Source organism: Notolepis coatsorum (assembly GCF_963971535.1).
Source record: "Notolepis coatsorum genome assembly, chromosome: 11".
Classification (NCBI taxonomy): domain Eukaryota; kingdom Metazoa; phylum Chordata; class Actinopteri; order Aulopiformes; family Paralepididae; genus Notolepis; species Notolepis coatsorum.
Window position 1 is genome coordinate 30,502,921 of NC_140175.1, and position 24,447 is coordinate 30,527,367.

Genomic DNA, 24,447 nt, shown 5'->3' on the forward strand with positions numbered 1-24,447 from the left:
GCAAAGTTTTGAAAAAGGTGGTTCCTCTTGATATTATTGGGTCTGTCGGAAATGCTGTCAGGGGGCCATGCATTGTCAATACCTTGAGCTCACGTCAGATGGGCATGGGTCTGTTTAAGTTGGCAATTATGTGTGTGGGCCTTACAAGTATTAAGTAGTGTAATGCAGTGTGTGGTTCAGCATATTTATGTTTTATGCTCTAACGTTAGACTTTCTTTTGGCGATTGATTGAAATTTGTATTAACAAAATTGCAGAATGGGTACAGCTCAATACACACAATTGTTAAGGGGATAGGTAGGTATAGTAGGTAGGTATTTATTTAGACAACAAACATAATACAGATCACATGAGTATTTGCTTTGTCAGGGATAGAAACGAAAAGCCGAGACTTATTTCCATCGTTGTCCCTGGAGTCAAGGATGCTTGATTCATACACACACAACTCATTACAGTAATATTTCACAATCATTACATTTGATTGATCATTACATTGGATGCAGACCATGACTTTCGTCTTGTTTACATCAGGGTCCCCCATTTTCAATTAATCGTAACATATATGACATACAGATAGACTCAAGACAGTAGGCCTACTGCTACATCTAGACATTTATGACTGCAATGGGATTGGGTTTCTTCGTTGAGCGCTTATACTCGTCAAGTGTTGTGTTTTATTATAAAATACAATGGCCTAATCAAACAAAAGTGAAAACGTTTAACTTTCATGTTTGTATGATGTGTTTCACAAACCTCTATATTTTGTAATAGAGCACCCACTTTCAGATAAAATGGCTAAACATGTAATTATTATACACATGATATGTATACCAACCATCTTTGGTAAAATAACAAGCGCATTTTCCGGATGCTATATCGTATTTGCGATTGATTGATTGGTTGAAAATGTTATTAACAGATTGCAGAATGGGTACCGTACAATACAGTACAGCTCAATACACACAATTGTTAAGGGGATGCAGACCAGAGAAAGACTTTCATCTTGTTTACATCAGGGTCCCCCATTTTCAATTCAGCATAGCATATGACATACAGATAGGAAGAGCTGTACTGTATTGTACCCATTCTGCAATCTGTTAATAACATTTTCAATCATCAATCAATCCATAGACAGTACTGCTACATCTAGACAATAGACATTATGAGACATACCAGATCTACAAATACAGTACGGTTTATGATACAAAAATAGTCTAAAAAGGAGAGTATACAATTGAGGGGGAAGAAACTGTACATTGGAGGAGATCGAAATCAAATATATACAGAGAGTGCACTACGGGGTTGATGTAAAGTGTCAGCCATCTGTGTGAACCCAGAAGCCAATTGAAAGCGGCCATTTTGAGCGGACTATTTGAACCTAGAAAAACGGGGCCCGCTTATTGGCTCGTACAGACGTCATTGTGATTGTGGTTCGTCTCCTGAGTCCTCCTACTTAGCTACAACCACATCCACGATAACAATTTATTCTTCAATCGCTAGTGTTCCATCTCCATTAAACGCGGATGTATTAAATTTTATGCAATGTATCGATAAAAAAAAGTAAGCAAATGAACACATTCTACAGAAACGCACTTTTCTGTCCCCAGCCTTTGCAGAAAGCATACACTTTAAACAGACTTTGTAGTCACATTTAATTTATATATATGAATAATGTAAAATGTTATTTGGACAATTATACCTATTTGAGACAAAAATTGGGCAATATTTGTTTTTAATCAATTATATGAAATTCCAAGTACAAGAAAAGTGCTTGTCCCCAATGTCATGTATTGAGGTTTAGGGGCATATTTAGAGTGTACAGATATATTTCTCTCCCATTTTAAATGCAATAATGTATACACCACTATCACATTTATGAAGTGGATAAATACCAACCATCGTTCACTTGTAACAGTGAACCATTAGAAGAGGCGTTCCATTCAAACCAGGCTCGCTCCGGTCCGTGATTGGCTACTGCAGTAGCGACGTCACTGTGTGGGCGTGAACCTCCTCAACATCAACAAGAGAGAACAGAGGAACAGAGAGACAGAGGAGGAGAAGAGGAGAAAGAAACAGGGGACGAAGGACGACAGATCATGTTGATGTGACTTATTATTACCATTTGCAGGTAAATATTTTTAAAAGCGCAAATGTCAGAATTGATAACATCGTTTCTGAGTTGAGGGCCCTTTCTCCTCCTTACATTGTTTTGGATGCAAAACAACAACGTTAGAGTAGAAATGGTTTCAGTGCAATTTATTATGTGCTATTCTTGCAATAATTCACAAGATGGCCAATGTTTTATTATGTTCATATGTATTATCTTAAGCATGTTCATTATTTTTCACTCGTTTTGCATGTATATATTTAGCTTGTTAATGTTAGTGTACGTTAGGTCGGCTTTCCCTTTTTTTACATGGGGATTTAAATTTACTCGACGCTGCTGTATTTACAATAATAACCATTCATCGAATACCGTTTAGCTTATTGGCCCAGTCGTTTTTTTATTTTATTACGATATGATGCGTCTGTAGGATTGTGCGAAATGAAACGGTGATTTTATTATTTGCATCGTCTCTTGTAGTTTGGATAATAAGAGCAGCTGAGCTGCAGAATGGTAAATAAATCCTCCCCTCCCCCCGCGGCTCGACGATACAAGGAGGATTCAAAACACCAGAGGCTTCGACCGTAAAACGTCAACAAATGCTTATTAAAAGCCTACTATTTCACAGACGTTGGTGTTTTTAGTTTACTTATGGGTTTTTTCAGTAACCGATATATCCTTATTAAAAAAGGGAATTGTTTTTATCTGGAGTAAGTAGGCGTCAACCGAGGAAACCTGACACCGAGTGCCCAGCTGGGAGAAGAAGGGGGTTTGGCCGATCTGTGACCCTAGCGGTGGAGAGAGAGAAGTGCAGGCCGTACAGTAACATAGTAACAACACACAGTAACACAGCATTCCTAACACAGCATTCCCCTGTTTGTTTTTCAGCTAAGACTGGGCCAAACAAGAGATCATCACAGTGCAAAGAAAACATGGACGCCTTCAAACTGATCAAGGAACTAAAGGCGAATTATGAACAAGAGGTCAACTATCTGCCCAAGGAAGCGGGGCTGAGCTTGATCGAATCCACTGCACAAGTAAGTCAGGGAGACACTCGATACATTTTACCCAGATAAGTTTAATATTTTGGTTTAATAATACTACTTTTCATGTACTAGTATTAAGTTAGGGAGAAACTCGATACGTTTGACCCAGATAATATTTGGTTTAATACTATACTTTTCATGTACTAGTATTAATACTATATATATTCTGAATGTTAGTCACGCAGGCTTGTTTGATTATTTTCTTGTTACCATTATTATCTGCATGTTTGTATTTTATTTATTTATTTATTTAATTTGTCGTTGTTTTGCAGAACGATGGTCGGATCTCGGCTAGATGTCGGGATGCCAAAGTGGAGGATTTGTGGAGCTTGACCAGCTTCTTTGGCTATAGCACCCAAACTTTTGTACTGGCCGTCAACCTACTCGACAGATTCCTAGCCATGATGAGGGTAAGACGTCGAGAATAGTGCATCGCAATTAAAAAGGGTCATATTGTGGGGAAATGGGGGGTTGTTTAATCTTTGTATGGGATCTGAAGTTCTCGGACATGTTATTAGACGCTTGGTGCTCCATGTCGTTTGGCCAGGACTTGGGGGGGGGGGGGGGTCTCAAGATTAACAAGCCTAGACATGCCGTTTAGTATTATTGCCCTTTGTGATGCCCGAGGCTTAGCCCCTTTCGTGACTTTCGGTTTGCAAGCCTGTGGCTTTTGTGACCGGAGTCACTTGCCCACCCGCCCCGATCACCCAGTAGCGAAACGACCAAGCGTCGTCAAGGGGCTCGCGGTGTGTCAAGAATACATCAGATCTGAATTTCAAAGATACCCAGCGTACAATATGGGTCTAACACAGCTTCACGATGGGGTCTGGAAGCTCGGAGTTGCTAATAAACAGTTTAAAACATTGTTACTCGACGAGTGGTATTTACAGACCGAACGTCCATCTCCGCCGTTGGTGTCACAGCGCATGCGCACCATGCCGCGTTCACGTTACTGGGAAGAAGCGGAAGAACCAGAGGACATCTCGTTGCTACAACTAGGAAGCCTTCACGCTTTGACTCTATATATATCTATGCATGAAACGCCCACATCCATACTTCCGCAATTCGTGACGCGAAGTGGGAGATATGGGGTCTATAAAAGAATCCCATATGTCCTAGTAGGAATTACCACTAGGAGGCTGACGTGAATGGTTTTTCCCAGTCGGAAACTGGTTCTTCCGCTTCTTCCCAGTAACGTGAACGCGGCATGGTGCGCATGCGCTGTGACACCAACGGCGGAGATGGACGTTCGGTCTGTAAATACCACTCGTCGAGTAACAATGTTTTAAACTGTTTATTAGCAACTCCGAGCTTCCAGACCCCATCGTGAAGCTGTGTTAGACCCATATTGTATGCTGGGTATCTTTTAAATTCAGATCTGATGTATTCTTGACACACCGCGAGCCCCTTGACGACGCTTGGTCGTTTCGCTACTGGGTGATCGGGGCGGGTGGGCAAGTGACTCCGGTCACAAAAGCCACAGGCTTGCAAACCGAAAGTCACGAAAGGGGCTACCCGAGGCTGTGCTTTTGATCCAGGAACACTACCTAATGTACTGCCCAGTTTTGTAAAGTTTTTGTGTGGGGTAGCCAGGCAGGGAAGGAAATAATTAATTAAAAGCTTTGTGTTGCTACACCCACCAAAAACCATCTGTTCAATACAAGGGAATAAAGAGGCGCTAGGAAATAAATACATTTATAAAAATGTCAAGTCATATACAATTCAATTGTTGAAAAGATGCATAGTATGGTCCCTTCATGTACTTTTTTTTGCCACACTTGAAAGCATGATTACTAGTAGATGGTTAACATTTTTATTATATATACTCACTAAGGCATAAAAAAAAATATTGTTTGGTTCCTGTTGGTTGGTTGTCATGGGTAGGTAGGGAATTTATTTTATTTTTTCCCATGGCGACTATGGATATGGAATTTCTTTATTTAATTAAAATGTTCACGATAACATGGATGCATGTACTCTGCCAGCATGTTTAATATCCATAATACTAAAGGTTTGACTAAGATTTTTATGAAACTTTATTGTAAAAATGTAAGCTCATAAAAAGAATTCGCACCTAAATCGGTGTATGTCGGCAACCGGAACCAACAATTTTTTTCTTTTAGGCCTAGGGGCTTGGGCAGGTATGCATTTCTGTCAATCCGCATCTTTTGTGAGTTACTTACGGTACATCAATTTGCATTGAGAAATCGCCAAAACTTACAAAAACGGGTAGTGTCAGCTCATCACACACAATCTTTTATTCCAAAAATCCACCCATCGACGCACAGTTGACTGGAGTGATCCCCTGGTAGGCTTTGCGGCCAGACATCCCATTCCCGGGCCTTGTTATTTCTTGTTCGGAATTTAATTTGGTTAATGACCTCCTTCGTCTCGTGCGTCTTCCCCTCCCAGGTCCAGCCCAAGCACCTGTCCTGCGTCAGCGTCAGCTGCCTCCACATGGCGGCCAAGGTGGTGGAGGAGGAGTGCAACCTGTCTTCCACCAACGAGCTCATTCGCATCGGCCAGTGCAAGTTCACCGTCTCGGACCTCAGCCGTATGGAGAAGATTGTGTCGGAGAAACTCAACTTCAAGTCCAAAGCCATCACTGCCTTAACCTTTTTGCACTTATACCACCAGATAGTCCTTTCGCAGGCCACGGACAGGTGAGAAAGCCTAAGACGGCACCCTTTTCTGTTCAGAGATTGATGAAGTTGAATAACTGGGCATGTGTTAGAATCAGCAGCCGACACCTCGGTTGTTTATCATAGTAGGCTAACTCCAAGTAGGGCATGTTTATCATAGTAGGCTAACTCCAAGTAGAGCAGTAGCAAATTATCAGTCAGTCCCAACGTTCAGACTGAACCCCCACAGATAAGATTTACTGCCTGCTGCCACCATCAAACGCTACGCTTATATAATATCACAGCTCGCCTGTTTTAACGCCTTTTGAACCATCTACACAGGCTGCCAGATGTAGTCTAACCTATTTTGTCTTTTATTTACCTTTTTCTAGGAAGGAGACGCTGAGTCTAGATAAACTGGAGGCCCAGCTCAAAGCCTGTTTGTGCAGGATTTCATTCTCAAAAGCTAAGGTACGAACTTGCCAACAGGCCACTTCGGTTTTCTCAAAAGAAACCTCATTATAACAAGACCTCATGCCCTTGTTGGGCAGTTGTAAACCCAACCTAGTTCTTCATAATGGACACATACTAAACACACCTATATTTTTTTCTCTCTATTCCACTCTCCCTTTCTCACCCATCGATCTTCCTTTCCACCTCTCTGCACCTTGTTCTTTCCATTCAGCCGTCCGTTCTGACGCTATCACTCCTGAGGCAGGAGATCGAGGCGGTGCGGTCTGAGGACATGTTGGAAATAGCACAGCACGTCCAGAGACACCTCAAGGTAAGCGACAAGACACACACACTCGAGTCCTTATCAGTAGTGCAATGCCATGGATCCTTACCAAACACCACTTTCAACGATGAAAACACAGGAAACTATTATCAAAAGGATCCCATAGCGGTACTGTGGTGGTGTTACAAATTAGCATAACCCGTCTTTGTTTGCAAAGAGGGAATTATTCTCCCCCGACACATATGCAAAAGTAAGAAAGTAAGACTCCTATGACCTGCAAGAAGCCATATTTTTAATCTCAACACCGTCACAAGTCTTTTTCTAGGTCGAGCGGCCTGCTAGTTGTAATGGGACGTTTTGGCAGTCTCAGCATACTGACACTTTGGCGTCCGGCCCAAAACTTTTTCTGCTGACCGCAAGCGTTGTGTAGACTGGTGTCCGATGTTATGACACTACACAGTGTCTGACAGTCTGCACCCCACCCATAAAGGCCTGAAAGAATATTTAATAACAGACTTCTGTGACGTAGTAGCAGGGCATTAGTCAATGTCTAAAGCTAACACCTAGTTTCCATTCATATTTGGCTACACACCCAACTACATTTTGATATTCATTTAGGGATCCTTTCACTCGACTGCCCGTTGTCGGGCCCTGACCCGGTGTTTTGAAAACCACTGAGCTGATCCATTGCCTTTTTTTTATCCCCCTCTTGGATTTCAGATTGCAGACAGCGAGTTGTTTTACTGGTGCGACCTGGTGGCCAAGTGTCTGTCGGACTACTCCTCCCCTGAATGTAGCAAGCCCAACCACAAGAAGCTAGTGTGGATTGTGTCGCGGCGCACGGCTCAAAACCTCCAGGCCAGCTACTGCAGTGTGCCTGAGCTGCCCACCATTCCTGAGGGGGGCTGGGACGAAAGCGAGAGGTAAGCTGAAGACATATAGGAGGAATGAGACTGGGAAATGATATTTTTAATATACATACAAGGGTATCGGCATATTAAAAAAGGTACATTTAACACTTTGACTGCCATGAAACGTCTTGACGTCATTGCGGGCCATGCTCAAGTTGCCGGAGGACGCTGTACAGCGTCCTTATATCAATATTTCAAAAATCTGCGATCTGATTCATATGTCCCCTCCGCTGGCCTGAGATCCACCAGCAGGACCCACTGAGCTCTCTGGCGGTTCAGGAGCGCCATCTGGTGGCCGATCGGCGCAATCGCCAAACAGGATGTGCCATAGAGGTTGTGCTAGACGTCCGTAGTACTTCCGGGCGCTCGCTATAGGTCATGGGACTCTGGCTCGTCACGCTACACAGTGATCGATTGGCAATAACTCGATAAACAACATGATTTGGACGTATATACCATTATACAAGCTGGAGATGGACCGGGTAAAAATATATCCCATAATGATAAGATTTCTACTCTACGATGATCGCCCAACGGCGCGCGGAGACTGGGGTGAGTTTCAGCGTGTAACGTTACCGTCTTCGATACTAACTGCTATTATCAACATTTGACCCACATTAGATGATTGGTATAACGCTGCCCACGGAATTATAAACGCCCCCTCGCCCATCCGGTCAACATCAGATGACGTGTAGTAACTTCTAGAAGTACGTCTAGTTGGAATTTTTTATATCGCGCTGATTGCCATCAAACTGTATTTCATCATCAATATAATGCATTTGGGGCTATATATCACGTTCTGGAGAAAGCTGCAGAAAGAGATGAAAACATACTTATACATTAGACCATACTTTACTATGAATATGTGAATGAAAAAGTTTAACGTTGCTACACAATGAACAATACATATAGGACTTTGAATGGGCCCTAATAATGGCAATGTAGCAATAGAATTTAAAAAGTTATAGCCCTGCAAAGAAGGGGACTTTCTCCATAGACAAATAGAGCTGGCAATCTATGGTATATCATGAATTTAACCTTAGGCAGCCAAAGTGTTAATAATTCTCAATTTAAGGCCTTAAATAAAATGTGCACGGCTGCGAGAAGATAAAAATATATATATATATATATATGTATTCAAGTAGTTTTTTGCGGGGTCACCGGGAGCTTGGTGCAATTGGGCTATTATTAAATAAATACAAACACATTGAGGTTAAATCAAAATTGCATTCAGTTGGAATTACCAGGGGGAAAACCTATGGAAATTTCCCAGCAGGTTGGGTGCATTCTTTTGAAGACACGCCTCGGTTTGTTGTGACAGATTTTCCAGTCATAGTTTCAGGTCTTACAAGTGCTATTATTCCACTTGTGGTGACCATCAAGGAGTTCCTTCTACTTGGGCTGTTGCGTCACACAGAAGCCAGTCTCTCCCTCCCTCCTCAGTGCTTTCAGCTGATGCCCTACCCTGTCTGGGCCTCTCATGTTTCACCCAGACATGATATGTGTACGAGTCATTGGTCACGTCCTAGAGATTGGTTTCCATAATGTAGGAACCGGGCTACAATATTGCACAACTACCGATCGATAGGCAAATCGCTAGTAAGACTTCACACCAGGGCTGAAGTCAATAGATGTTCAATTCAATCGATGCAAAATAGTAAACAGTAAGCAATTCGTTAGCTAAAGAAAGACCATTGATTCCCTGTTATTTAATAGGTTGGGTGTGCATAACCTTGAAAAAAAAATTACGCCAATAATTGAATTTGGAAGATAATTGTCTTTTGGAAGGACTGCATTAGAATTTAGCTGAACCCAGTAGTGGTTTACGCAACACCTCTAACAAAGAGACGGATTATGACGATTAATGACTTGCACACACACACACACACACAACTGATTCACAATGACCTCAGCTCATAGAAAAGCATCATGTACTGACGTGAACAAATTAAAAAGGAATTCCCTTTCTTTCTACAGTGAGGACTCTTGTGAGGACATGAGTTCTGGAGAGGAGAGCCTGAGCAGTTCCCTGGGAAGCGACGCCGAAGGCCCCTACTTCCCCCTACACCTCCGCAGCCAAAAACGCCTCACCTAGAACCACTACCACGGACTGTGCCTCGATTTTTTTTTTTTACTGCATAAACTATTTACCTTATGTATTAATTTATTATCCAGTAACAATACGGGCCCCCTTTCAAGTGGCCTAAACAACAAAAGCAATCAACATACTGTAATCCAAAACACAAGCTCTGAGAATTGCACAATACTGGCAGCTGAACTACTTTGACTCACAGGGTAGTCGTTCTGGACTTTTGGTTGGTTAGATGTAGTGTTTTGATAGTTGGTGGTGCATGTTCGGATTTGTCACATTCCAGACCACTGAATTTAATAGGACACCGTGTCAATTTGACTATTAGACCGGGGTGTTTTTTCCCTTGGTTGTACTTTGCACAGTTTTTTTCTCCTGTTTTGCATAACAAGTGTTATATGTTGAGTGGCAAGGGGGAGGTCGACTGTATGTGCCTGCTGGCCAACTGATGTCCATTCAAGGTTCAACTGTAGGAGAATATGTTTGCATGGTGTTTGGATCAAAACTAAGTGTGTTTGGTTTTTTGTGTGTATGCAAGTATGTATGTATCATGTTCAACCTAAAATTGCCAATTTAGGATGTAGCGTAATTTTTTTAAGTGTTTGATTGTTTAGAGGGAATGTCGTATGGAATAAATGATGACCAGGTGTCACACAAAAAAACCTAAAAAAATGCCACAAAATGTAAAGAAAAATGTTTATACAAAAACATGTAAAAGTGTAAATAATGTACAAAAAAAATGTGAATAGTACTTTGTAGATATTAATTTATTCTTTTTTTGCCAGCTGTATGAAAAGAAAAACGTATAAAAACAACTATTTTTAAAATGTGTTCAAGTCATGTTTATTTAACCCTCAAGAGGTCAGTTGTTATACATAGATCATTATATCTGTTGGAGAGAAACAACTCTAGACTAAATCTCTAGACAGGTTTAGACTAAATTGAAATTATGAGGCACTTTCTAGTAAACTAGAACTAGTGACGGCTAAACAAAGTGCTGCCAATTCTACACAAGTATTTCAACAGCACAATGTAAACCGTCAGCATTTGGTCTATATTACCACAATGTCATCCAAAAGGCCACAGTTGAAGACTAGCGGTTATTGCAGTTAAATTAATATCTTAAAAAATGCCATGCTGTACACTAGGGCTGACCCTGATTAGTCGACTAATCGATCGAAATAAGCCGTAGTCGACTGCCAACCTCTTAGTCGAATGTGAAAAATAATATATATTTTTTTATCATTCTTTCCAAGAGAAAAGAGGCCTAGAAGCGTGGCTAATGGCACGCATACCAGAGGCTAACTGCCTAAGAAAACATGCACAGAGGCACTGAGAGGATTTCACCCATCTAATGAACACACTAGACTCGACAAATATCAAGATGTATCCATCAGTGGACCAATTGCATGCTTTTGCAGAGGACAAGAAGCCTTCCGTCGACTCCTCAGACATTAAGCACCCCCACAGCCCAAATGGAAGAGGAAAAAAATGTAAAGAATATTTTCATACTTTTTTTTTTTCATAGTAGACTATCAGCACATTTTGGCGACTACAAGTCGACTATACAAATCCTTAGTCGGGGACACCCCTACACACTGAAAACGATGCGTGCTGTAAACAAATAGACTGCATTCATAGAGCACCTTTATCACCCATTTACTAGACATTCACGCAACCGATGCAAGGTGCCAAACCCGCTCATTGGGAGCAGTTAGGGGTCAAGTGTCGTGCTCAAGGACAGTGCTGCCGGGGGGAGCCGGAATCGAACAGAGAAACTTCCCATTACCAGACGACCGCTCTACCTCCTGAGCCACTGTCGCACCAAACATACTGTAAACACAATGAGTTAGGGGTGTAACGAAACATTTCCAGATTCAATACACTTTTCCACCCACTATTACATTTTCAATTATTTATGCATTAAAACATACCACAGAGCTCTAATTGTAAATTACTACACAGCTTGGTTTGGCTCTGAAAAATGATATTTTATTTAAAATTTAAAAAATTTAAACATGCAGCACACCATGTCACGAAACAGAAAACAATTTGATCATGGGAAGAGAGAATGGCCGATACGGCTTTACAAGGTAAATCTTTTTGAATGTTCAATTCTGTATCATGATCGTCCCTACAATGAATGGAAGTGAACAACAGAAACGGTAGTAAATTCAACTTGCCCCCATCAGTGGTACGATCCATCCTTCAATACACAGAAGCCCACGTCAGATTTCTTCTTGGGCGATAGGAATGATCAGGAGTTCAGACTTTATGGAGACAATACTGCCAATAATTTCTAACAAAGCGTCCCTTTTTTTCTCCTCTCATTTCTGATCACATCCATGGTAAGGAAGACTGGAACAAATTAATGTCCTCTGAGAAGCAAGAGATGCTAGAAAAGCTGAGAGGACCGGTTTGTTCTTCAGCGGTCTGAAGTGTGGGTCGGCGAAGCAGTAATAAATTGAGCTCACATGACAGTGTGTCCGACTCTGGGCCCGCTGTTGTACGTACGCTAATTCACTAGTCTCTTTCCCCCTGTTAGAGTCAACTTAGGGGTGGGCGATATGGCCAAAAATGATATCACGATAACGATAAACAAAAAAGCGAATATAATTTTTATTTATTTTTTAAACAACTGATGTATGTTTATTTTGCAGCAATTCTTTGTCATTGCCGCCATCTTTAGTGTTACATCCCCTCACACTTCAGTTCTCAGGCTGCAGCTAGTTTGAAAGCGAAAGTAAACCGGCTTCTCTGCTGGCTGTGGCTCCAGGGGAGTTGAACAGTTCTGGCAGTTCTAGTTTCTTTTCTATCTGTGTACAGACGGTTTCAAACTGTATTTTAAATTAGAAAGCAAACAAAATAAAAGAGAAAAAGAAATCTCAATTTGGTCAGTATTGTCATTTGGACAAGCAAAGCCATTACTTTAACACTTTCTCCGCTGGAAACGGCTTACGACGTGTTTCAAGTTCATGCGAATTCTGCCAGAGCACGGCGTACAACGTTATTCTGATCATATTTCATATTTTCGCCATGATATTCATATTTCACTCACGGAGCCTTGTCAGATGCTGTCTGAGCCAGCACAACTCTGCAACGCTTCAATACTGCCACCTGGTGGCTGATCGGCGAGTTGCCAAACCGGATATGCTCGTTGGAGCTCGGTCCGTCCCCTAAATCTGTCCGGCCACTCGTTTATCGTCTCGGGACTCAAGACACACACCGTGGATATGGATCGTTGCCATAACTCAATAATCCACATGATTTGGGCGTATATTAGTATTATACAAACCGGAAATGGATCGCCTCGATCCCCATTACATAACTGGGATCTGTTTGCTCCAGTATCATCCCCCATCGCTAAGAGGAAGCTGCCGTGAGTTTCAGCGTTTTTGAATATTATTATCCATACAAACTGCTCTGATCTATACATCACCCATACTACATGAAGCATTTAACGACGATCACGGAATTATAAACGACCCCCCCCCCCCCGTTCACCCGCGCATGATCAGTCATAACGTTTAGGACCATGTACAGTTGAAATTTTTAATATAGCGTTGATCGGTATCAAACGGCATTTGATAATCTAATATATGCATTTATGCCTATATCTCACGTTCTGGGAAATACTGCAGAAAACGATAAAAACATATTTATACTCTAGACAGTATTTTCGTATGAATGTGTGAATGAAAAAGTGTTCCTACATCCTGAACGATAGATAATCGATGTTGAATGGGCCATAGTAATGTCAATTTAGCAATACAATTTAAAAAGTTATAGCCCTGCAAAGAAGGTAACATCTCCATAGACTTACAGTGCTGGCAGTGATCAAACATTGATGGATATAAGCGTGGCAGAGAAAGTGTTAAGTTGCAGGCAAGAAAGACAAGTCTGTCCATTGTCTATATATCGCGATAATTATCATTATATCGCCCAGCCCTAAGTCAACTAACTGTATACCTTCCAGTAAAGCAGACGACCCACCAACTGCCGTCACATTGTCCTACCTTTCTTATACTATTTTCCCCTCCTTGTTTGTGGTTGTCATCTTTTTCTTTACCCATGGAGCTCAAGATGTACACAACCAAAAGAATTAAAAGCCCATACGAGACTTTTTCCTCTTGGGCTGCTGTGACAGCCCCACTCTGGACTGGGAGGGGGACTGAGAGACCCCCGCTCTGGACTGGGAGAGCCCCAGTCTGGATTGGGAGAGCCCCAGTCTGGATTGGGAGGGGGGCTGAGAGAGCCCCGCGCTTGACTGAGAGGGGGACTGAGAGAGACCCAGTCTGGGTAGAGAAGCCTGGGATGGATCCACCCGTGATAGATCCACCCGCGATAGATCCACCCGCGATAGATTCACCCGCGGTATATCCATCCGTGGTACATCCACCCGTGGTACATCCACCCGTGGTACATCCACCCGCAATATCCTTTGTGAGGAAGAGAGAGACCCGGGTCGGTGAGTTGGGACAATGAAAGGGTCGAAGTCAACGGTGTTCCCGTCCTCCAAGGTGTGTTGTTGGGTGGGCTCCTCCTGAGAACAGACAAGGAACAATGCATTTCCAATATCTTACATTATATATCATGTCACTCAATTCATTTAGAAATTACAGCATTAATTAGAGTTTCAAACCCCATTGTTTGTGTGAATTCCAATATATATATATATATATATTTTTAATGAATCTTCTTCAGAAATGCTTTTGCAAAGTCCCGTGAACTTTGACCCATTGGAAGTTGTGTGTAAATGCTCTCCAACAACTATGACCCCACTTAGCCTAAAGGGGGCGCTATAATTAAAGGTCAAACTTTTGAAACTTGAAAAGTCAGAACTCCTACGACGCCATAAGTCAGATTTACACGAAACTTGGTAAAGACATCCATCTATATTCACTCTACAAATTTGCCAAAGGACCCATGAAGTCCGCCATATTGGATTTGATGTAAAACACAACATCTCCTTCTAAACTGCAAGTCCGATTGCTATCAAATTAGCTGTGGATCATTATTGGATTTATTAAAGTTAGTATAAGGATTGTTGGTATCTTTTTTAGTTTTCACAATATATTAACCAATTAACTTCAAAAAGGCACGGCTAAGTACATAAATAGATACAAGTTAAAGGAACACGCCAACTTTTTGGGAAATTAGCTTTGCCATCTACCCTGGAGTTAGACAAGCAGATACATACAATTTTCTTCTCTGTGCATGCATTAGGGCTTAGAGAACAGCCACACCGTGGGCGGCTAGGTGGTGCAGTGGGCAAGGCACTCACCACCAATGCTGGAGACGCTGGGTTCGAGCCCAGCTCTCCACATTGTTTTCAGTTTGGCTGGTCGTCCGTACTAATACAATTGGCAGTATTAAGGGGAGGGAAAACTGAGGGGTGGGGATCGGACATTGGTGCGCCTGCGCAGTAGAATCAAGAAGCGATGGGGGCGGCGCCCCTCCAAAGCGCAGACCCCTGACGCTTAAAAGATCGCGCCGCGCAGGTGAAAAGATGCGACGGCTGCTACCTCGAGTATCGGAGGGGACTCGTGCTATGTATGACTTAGTCCACATTGCAGCCGGCTTGTGGGAGGCAAGAAACAGCGTTAGAGACAGGGGAGGGTTGAATTGGATGATACGAAATTGGGATGGGAGAAAAAAATAGAAAAATGGGAGAAAAAGTGGATAAAAAAAAAAGAGAACAGCCACACCGTTAGCCTAGCTTAGCGTCATTCACTGGAAGTAGGTGTGCCAGTGTAGCCTAGTTCCCAACAGTCACGAAATACACTCCAAATACAACTCTGGCTGCAGATCAGCTTCTCGTCACTGGCATAGTAGGAGCGTGCTGTGACTTCCTCCTAGAAGGTCAGCTGTCTCTGGAAAACTGTCAGCATCTGGAGGTTCACGGACATGACCTGAGGCGCAAGGCCTGTCTCCTCATCTACTGCTGCCCTGAGGCGCAAGGCCTGTCTCCTCATCTACTGCTGCCCTGAGGCGCAAGGCCTGTCTCCTCATCTACTGCTGCCCTGAGGCGCAAGGCCTGTCTCCTCATCTACTGCTGCCCTGAGGCGCAAGGCCTGTCTCCTCATCTACTGCTGCCCTGAGGCACAAGGCCTGTCTCCTCATCTACTGCTGCCCTGAGGCGCAAGGCCTGTCTCCTCATCTACTGCTGCCCTGAGGCACAAGGCCTGTCTCCTCATCTACTGCTGCCCTGAGGCACAAGGCCCGTCTCTTCATCTACTGCTGCCCTGAGGCACAAGGCCCGTCTCTTCATCTACTGCTGCCCTGAGGCACAAGGCCCGTCTCCTCATCTACTGCTAGAATAGAAAGATGTTATATAATTTGAAACAAAATCCACCTGTCAAAATTAACCATTCAAGAGTGAACTAAACTCAACCCAATCCTGAATGCTATGATATATCATCATGCATGCAAGCCACAATATTATGCATCATGGAGCCGATTACCAAGTATCAAGACGTTCTCCATTTAATCCCCCATTAAAAGGAAGAACCTAGTAGCATAGCCAAGATCTATCCATAGGCATTTATTTAGGCTGAATTCTAACTTCACCTAATAGCATGACAAATATGACATCTACTCCACTGCAGCCTGTGAGAGACTGACACAACTACTCCTTCACAGCTATATAAACACTACAAAACAGATTTTTGACAATTTTAGCCAATTATGAAGGTCTCTCTAAAAGAAAGTATCATTTGGTGTTCTGGATTTTTTATTTAAATGATCCACAGTTTTTTTTAATGAGTTAATTTAAAATTTCAAACTTAAAAATATGTGGTGTAATGAGTCTTGGAACCATAAAATAAGATTTAAAATCTCTCTCCCCCTCTCCACGCAGCCCCGCCTCCCGCCCCCTGCTCGCTCACAAGTTCTCCAACATGGATGGGGGCAACAGCTGCGGTCCAAACAGCAACTATTTGCAGATGGTTTGGATGAGCAGTAGAACCGTGGCCACTCGGATGCGTCTCTTACACGATTAAGAGTAAAGCCTTGTATCGTCGGTGAGCCTGTGGCCTGCAGTTAAGCAAACTCCCCATCCAGAGCTGGTCATATTGCATTAAAGAACCGATATTTCAATTAGGTGATTGGCAAGCGCTTCTTCATCGCAGACGGTCATATGATGCCAGTTCGAGGTTTGCCAACAGTAGGCCAGGCGACAGCACCTGGCGTCAAGAGTTGAGGCAGCTGCAGGAACCGACCAGGAATAACTGTTAATGATTTATATGGGCCTCTAACAATGGACTGCATGTATGCTAGCGTTGGTAACATAACGTTGCTGCACTTGTGTGTGTCTCTCTCTGTCTGTCTGTCTGTCTGTGCTTGCCTTCAATCCAATAAGATAAAATAGAGATAATGTTACACTGGGTCATTCTCATGAAATCAATGATTTACCATGGCCATGATCTTTTCTAAATAAAGGTTAGCATTTATTCAAGTCAACAAAACATAATATTAAAGATAAAAATGTGCTCTCTTGTACAATGAGTTGTTTACTCATAACAATTAATTATTTTAATATTTTAGTACATTTTGTGCTTAAATTCTCATTAGCGCAATGCGTCCACATTGATTTCTATGGACCATTGACTTAATTTTATATTTAATAAACTCAAAATGTTTTTATTTTTTTTATTGATCTTTTCCCCCCTCCATTTTCCTCTGATTTTTCTCCCATCCCAATGTTAGTCGTATGCCAATTCCCAATCCCCTTCCTGGTCGCTGCGCACTTACCCCCCACAGTCAGATCATCTGGGAGAGTGGAGGCTATCACGTGCTTCCTCCGATACACGTCCAGCCAATCAACCGCTTCTTTTCACCTGGCAGCGCGGATCCTCCCTGAGAGGGTGTAGCGTGTGGAAGGATCACACTATCCCACTCAGGTCCTATTCGCGCTTAGCAGGCGCCCCGACCGAACTGTAGGAGTCGCTGTTTACAACGACCCGGACCCACCCCGTCAGCTTCTCCCACCCTCCAATACAGCCAATTGTATTAGTGTGAACGGCCAGCCAAGCTGGTGACAACCCCGGAGCTGTGAGCTGGATTCGAACAGGCGAATCCAGCTCACAGCTCCGGGGTTGGTGACAAACGCAATCTCCGCTACGCCACCTAACCGCCCTCTCTAAAACTTTATTAATATTGTTTATTTATTTGTGTCATCAAGGAAATTCTGATGAATTATACAATAAAATTGACAAATTAATGATTTTTTTGTGGAAAACATAATGTCCATGGATGCAGTTCTCATTCTCCGCAACAGTTTTCACCTTCCTGTTAAGACTACAGTATTTTTTAAATAAGGTTTTATTGTCCCATGATGCATCACAAAGAAGACAAGCTAGAAGATGGCTACAAGGTAAGTGAAGTCACCTCAATGGTTAACACTTAAAAGTTTGCCGATGTCATCATGGCTTCTCCATTGTTGTTGCTAAAAATGCTAACTCCTCTCATCCTCCGCAACACACTTCTCATATACCGCAACATTTTAATGGGTGTTTCGGTATTCAGAGAAAAGGTTTACAACAACCCTGACCTGCTAGACGAGTACAGAAGGAAGGAGAGAGAGAGGTTAGGGGGGTTGGAAATGGTACAGTCATTAGCAAACATGCTAGTTTATAGGAAGCCTCATACAAGCCATTTAGTTGATAGGATGTCCAGCTTTCTGGCCCTTACTAGAGGATGTGTACACACTTGCACTTTGTAAGCCATTCAGTCCCTACTGTACACACACACACATCCCCCCCCTACTGTAGGACACACATATGCACACACACCATATATGTTTTTCCTAATTTTATGGTATGCTTCCTTTCCATTTCTAGATATCAAAAACGAAAGGAAAATGGTAAGATCAAGAAAATGGAAGATCTTACCTCCAAACAATATGAAAGGAAACAAAAACAATGGAGAGAAAATTCGAACAGGCATTATGCTAAAAAGAAAACACTGAATGCCATCTTGGATTTGACCCCTCCCTCCATCAATGAGCCAGATGCCGCACAGATACCGGAGCAAGATGGAGGCCTACCGGTACCACCAAGCCCCCCAGAACTGCAATCAAACTGCCCAACACCAGAGCAGACGTCCACCCCCAAAGCAAGAAGAAAAATGAGGATGCAGGATATCCAGGTAGTACCAAGCCCTCCCGAGCCACCTTTGAACTGCCCAACACCAGAGCAGACCTCCACCCCCAAAGCAGGAAAAAAAAGGAAGGCAACCATAACCTCACTGAGGTCAAAACTGAGGGCGACAAAAGATCAACTGGAAATCCAGTCCCGAAAATACTCTACTCTAACCTAACGAAGCAGCTTAGAAGGCTACAAGAAAAAACAAAAAAGGACCAGCACCTTTGATAGGCACCATTGAGAAGAGAGCCACCCACCGGAGAGCCCAAGACCCTGCCCAACAACAGCCAGAGACGATTGATGGGACATGTTGTGAGTCGTTTCTTGCACCAGGATGACAACTCAACCGTCATCAATGACAAAACAGGGGAAGTCCGCAAGAAAGGACAAGTGTTCAGGAAGAGGGCACTGACTGACACTATGGAGAGTAGGGCTGCAACGATTAGTCGAAAAATCGTCGACGAGATATTGTTGCGTCGATTAGTCATTAAATATATATATATATTTTTTTTGCATTGCACTACCTATCTTTGTGAAAGTGGCTTCTCCGCTCTGGTCCAGCCAGCTGAAGACTTCTTAGCTTAACATAACAGACCGACAGTAAGTTTGGGGGAACTAATGGGATAACTGGGGACGTTGTTTGGTCCTGACAAGAGTCTCAAAGCAACTCTGAGGTCATGCTCAATGTCCAATCTGTTCCTCTGCTCTGTCTTCAGCTGGACCAGAGCTGAGAAGCCACTTTCACAAAGATAGGTAGTGAAAAATATATATATATATATATATATATATATATATATATATATTTTTTTTTTTTTATTTTATAAATATAATTGTTTTTCGATTAGTCGACTAATCGAAAAAATTATTGACCGATTAGTCGACTACCAAAATAGTCATTATTTGCAGCCCTAATGGGGAGACTACATGTTACATTTTTCAGTCAGCATCCTCGCTACAAACTCTCAAGGGCTCAGTTCTGCAGACTGAAGCCCTTTTGGACCGTGAGACCCAACGTTTCCCAAAGAGTGCCTGCAAAATCCAAGAGAATTTCCAATTCAAAATCAAGAAGCTTCACCAGCTTCGGATTGTTGCCACACCATCCACAACTGAAATAGTTGAGTCCTGTGTCTGCAGCTCAAGTGATATGGAATGCATGTACAGAAGGTGCATTCAATGCCAAGGCAAAACCTTCCCACAAATATTGATCCATCAACCAAGGGAAACATAATTTCCTGGGACCAGTGGGTTACCCGGACAGGTAAAATCACAAAAAGGGAAAGATGGTGCACTGGAGGAGACGAATGTCAAAAACACAGCACTGGAGAAGACACACACATCTATCGACAAACTTGTTGACCTCACTCAGGACCATGTAAATAAACTGGCCATTCATGTGTATAACATCCAGCACCAGTTCCAGAGGCTGAAGTCACTCAAGGAGAGCCTTACTGAGAAAGAGGTGGCCGTCCACATTGATTACAGTGAGGTGACCACCCACACTATTGTAATCTATACTATTTTCTTTTTATTTATTATTTATTCCGCCAATCTTTGTCCAGTAACTCCTGCCAGAGCTTTCACACCACACACGTGTAAGGTATCAAAACGACCGGCTTGAGGGCGGCTAAGTAGCGCAGTGGGCAAATCGCTTGCCACTAACGCAGGAGATGCTGGGTTCGAGCCCAGCTCTCGGCATTGCTTCCGGCTTGGCTGGTCGTTCATACTAATACAATTGGCAGTATTAGAGGGTGGGAAAGCCGGTGGGGATCGGACGTTGTGGACAGCGACTCCTACAAGTCGGTTGGTGCGCCTGTACAGTAGGGATGTGCATCTCCTCACTGAGGCCGATGCGATGTGCATCTCGATACGGTGCCAACGATACGATACATTAACGATACATTTGAAGCACCGGGCGATGCGATGCGATATGATTCACCCCCTGTTGAGATATGATACGATTCGATACGATTTGATTCAACATAATGCGATTCGGGGCGATACGATTCAACACGATGCAAAATAATAATAATAATAATAAATAATACAATTTTATGGTATGACAGAGGATTTGGTTGTATTCCTTATATGCAGCTTATATTATTATTAAAAAGACTTTTGCATAAACTGTCTTTTCTATCCACTTTAGCTAAAAACACACGAGATTTATTTATCATTATTATTATTTTGTTGTTCCTATTTGTGAATAATCATGCACTGAAATGTCAAATCACGTTCCATTTGTACCTGTACAATATGGTGAATAAAGTAATCTGAGAGAGAGAGAGAGAGAGAGAGAGAGGAGAGAGAGAGAGAGAGAGAGAGAGAGAGAGAGAGAGAGAGAGAGAGAGAGAGAGAGAGAGAGAGAGAGAGAGAGAGAGAGAGAGAGAGAGAGAGAGAGAGAGCCCCTCCCCGTCTGAGCTGCCCCGTCGACAGTTGATGATGTCACACACTAGACTAGGTCACTAGGATGCGTCTATAGTACTTTCCGACCGTAGCATTATGTCAACATCACGGAGCCAGGCTGGATGGATTGCATGAAGCGATATAATTAAGAAATGAATAACCAATAAATGTGAAGTTATCTTTGAACCCCTGTTGTCAAGCGTCTTCAATATACCCCCCCCCTCCTCACTAATGTTACTGGTGTTGCAGAGTCACTTTAGTTAGACACTAGTTTAGCGTTAGCTGAACGGCTAACTGCCGTTAGCCAGAGGCTACTAGCGTTAGCATGTTGAGCATTTCTATTCATGTCTCCTCGACTTCCACTGTTTGTTGATAACTGTGACGCGGCTCTCGCCTTATGTAGTAGCAAAGCAATAGTATCTGCTGTGTGTGTGTGCAGTCACAGTGCACTGCTGACAAGTGGATGAGAGGAAATTATATCAATGCATCGGTTTTTGACCGATGCAAAGACGCTACAACAAGATGCATCGCGAGTTCAGCCTGACATTTTGCCGACGCGGACTTATTCCACCGGTGCACTTGCATCGTGAACGTGTATGCCGGCGCACCGATGCAAATCGATGAATCGTCACATCACTACTGTACAGCAGAATCAGGAAGTAACGGGGGCAGCGTGAGCCTCCCACGCGTTACTCCTCGCCACAGAGATTGCGCTGTACAGGTGAAAAGATGCAAGGCTGCCTCCTCGTGTACGGTGTACCGGAGGGGACACGTGATGCAAGGCTTCGTCATCACTGCAGCCGACCAGTGGGAGGCATGGTCTGGCAACGTTCGAGACAGGGAGAATTGGCGAGGTGAAATTGGGATGGGAGAAAAATAGAAAAGAAATGGGAGAAAAGGTGGATAAAAAAAAATAATAACGACCGGCTTGGTCCAACTCAAGTTGCTATAACTTTTGGAAAGTTTCACCACACCGTTTGGCTACAAATCGGCGGGAAATGTTGGTCATAAGGAATGAATGGCAATGAACATTCTAGAACATTTGTGATGTCACAATAGAACATTCTAAAACATTTGTGATGTTACAGTATGATGTCATAATAGAACATTCTAGAACATTTGTGGTCACAGTATGATGTCATAATAGATCATTCTAGAACATTTGTGATGTCACAGTATGATGTCATAATAGAACATTCTAGAACATTTGTGATTTCACAGTATGATGTCATAATAGAACATTCTAGAACATTTGTGTACCTATCAGGGCTCCAGACTAACTTTTTTCACCACCGTCCCAGAACAGTCCCGAAATACAATTTTAACCGTCCCAAAGTGAATGTAACCGTCCCAAAAATCAAATGTCGTTTCTTTACTTTGGTTTTGTCGTCTATAGTTGTTATTGCCATAAGAAACACCATTCAGAGAAGGGGAGAATAAATTGATTTATATATAAAAAAAAAAGTGTTTAACAAGGTGCTAGTATAGGGATATTTGGTCACGGTGCTGTTATAGTCAACCAATTGGAGCCATGTTGATTATTCCTTCCATAGGAAAATATATTTAAATGTATTTGTATTTTATTTCGTTTTAGTTATTACAAATGTGTGTTTATGGTTGAAAATGTTAGAGATAAATAAAGATCAAATCAAATCTAACTGAATAAGTTATCCCTCTTCTAACAAGAAAGAAAAACGTAGTTTAGCTTTAAACTATATAATGTCATTGCGTCCAGAGATTCCACCTTTGATAACTAAAGTAATGACACTTGACTAGTAATGAAACATGTCCCTTAGATCGCGCTGTCCTCCTGGTCGATATTGATAACTGCTGCTAAAATAAAATAAAATAAGTCCCGAGTCGAGACTCCGTGCTGCTCCAAACGAATCCAAATAGTATGCAACTGCAGAGCCGCAGAGCCAGGGGCGCTTTCAGGTCCGGTCACAGGCCCGCTCAACAGCGCCCCCCACCCAACGGCTGAATTGCCAATGGCTGAATTGGGAGTATTGCACTGTGCAACCCAGTCAACTATTCACTTTTAGTTTAATACATGAGGCATTGTTAACGGTAACTGATCGCTCCTGATATCAACAAATGCTCCAGCAATAGTCTAGTAGACGTGCATGATAGCTCACGTTAGCTCACTGTTCAAAACGAAACGTCCCATTAAACTAAATAGTTCACTGAGGCTTTGTCTTAACGTTATCTAGCCGGCTAGCAGTAGCTAGGGATGCACGATAATTATCGGGCCGATATCAGCAATTATGACGTCATCCCGATAAACTCGATAACGTTATTAATAGCTCCGATAATATAATATATTTTTTGGTAAAAAAAATTCGGTGTGGGTGAATTGGAATGAAGTGCGTTTGTTTTGACTAAAGGCTCCTCCCGTTTTGTCAGTACTGTGCTACGACTGACAGCGTGTGGTTTAGGAACAGGGCGTTTTACACAAATCCAGTGCTCCCTTACTTGGCTGTGACGTAGCCACGCAAGTTAACAACAAAGATGGCCGCGTCGGTACTCGGAGTTTCAGAGTAAAAAGATCGCTTGCTATTTGTAATAAATGCAATGCAGACGTTCCAGAAGGAGGGAAAAGGGCAACAACTTGCAATACATCCAGCCCGACGGGTCATCTGCGGCATCACCACCGCCACGACGGACAGACAGACCGGCGCATGCAGTTCAGCGTCACGGAGCATTTAGCCTGCTGGCTACCTAGCTCCACTTCAACCAGCATCGGGAGATCCAGCAGCTTGTCGATGTGCTAATAGCCTCAGCAAGCTAACGTTAGCTGGCTCCAGCAGCTTGTCGATCCAGCTAACGTTAGGTTGCTGAGGCTATTAGCACATCGACAAGCTGCTGGATCTCCCGAATGCTAACGTTAGCTTGACTGGTTGCTGGCTAACTAATGAAGCTACTCGTCCCGGGAGATAACGGCGTTGCCTGGCTGGTTGTTGGCTAACTAATGTAGCTACTCGTCCCGTGAGATAACGGCGCTGCCTGGCTGGTTGCCCTTCTGTCAAACTTCTTTAATTTAGCAAACGATGCTAATGATGGTGATGCCGCAGGTGACCCGTTGTTGTGGTGGTGATGTGTCCACTCAAAGCCTCTTTATCAAGGCTCCGCTTTGAAAAAATAAGAACAAAAAGCTTCGAGCGTCTTAGGTTGGATGCACCACAAGCTGTTGACGGATTGTGAATTTTCATTTGGAAAAATAAATATGGTCACTTTATCAGTCAAAACTGTTGTCTTGGCTTTTGTTTCTGTTGTCTGGTTAGGTCACATTTAAGTTGGTGTTAAGTTATTGTCCTGGGAAGTCTTTTTATGTATTATTATTGTATTGTGATATGTTTTGTTTCATGTTAAAAAAAAATTTTTTTGATAAAAAAAATA

At 42.7% G+C, this 24,447-nt stretch overlaps 2 protein-coding genes across 2 annotated transcripts in view; one reads left to right on the plus strand and one right to left on the minus strand.

The window, feature by feature from the left end:
• The first annotated feature begins 2,016 nt into the window (after positions 1-2,016).
• Positions 2,017-10,295, plus strand: ccng2 (cyclin G2). Its single transcript, XM_084325155.1, has 8 exons — positions 2,017-2,126; positions 2,991-3,139; positions 3,421-3,558; positions 5,561-5,811; positions 6,162-6,240; positions 6,455-6,553; positions 7,226-7,428; positions 9,394-10,295. Exons 2-8 carry the CDS (start codon positions 3,035-3,037, stop codon positions 9,509-9,511), a joined length of 993 nt encoding a protein of 330 aa, XP_084181281.1. The 5' UTR covers positions 2,017-2,126; positions 2,991-3,034; the 3' UTR covers positions 9,512-10,295.
• A 2,775-nt stretch (positions 10,296-13,070) lies between these two features.
• Positions 13,071-24,447, minus strand: part of taf1c (TATA-box binding protein associated factor, RNA polymerase I subunit C) — a gene marked incomplete at its 5' end in the record, with an annotated part of 44,600 nt that continues 33,223 nt past the window's right edge. Inside the window, one exon of the mRNA XM_084324893.1 lies at positions 13,071-14,048. Within this exon, the coding sequence (XP_084181019.1) occupies positions 13,608-14,048 (441 nt within the window). The 3' untranslated portion in view covers positions 13,071-13,607. The remainder of the gene's footprint in view (positions 14,049-24,447) is intronic.

Bases quoted from the DNA above. Each gene is read 5' to 3' on its own strand.
- ccng2 (XM_084325155.1), top strand. From the start codon at position 3,035: ATGGACGCCTTCAAACTGATCAAGGAACTAAAGGCGAATTATGAACAA. The intron at 3,140-3,420 runs GTAAGTCAGGGA...GTTGTTTTGCAG, and splicing joins TGATCGAATCCACTGCACAA to AACGATGGTCGGATCTCGGC. The intron at 6,554-7,225 runs GTAAGCGACAAG...CTTGGATTTCAG, and splicing joins ACGTCCAGAGACACCTCAAG to ATTGCAGACAGCGAGTTGTT.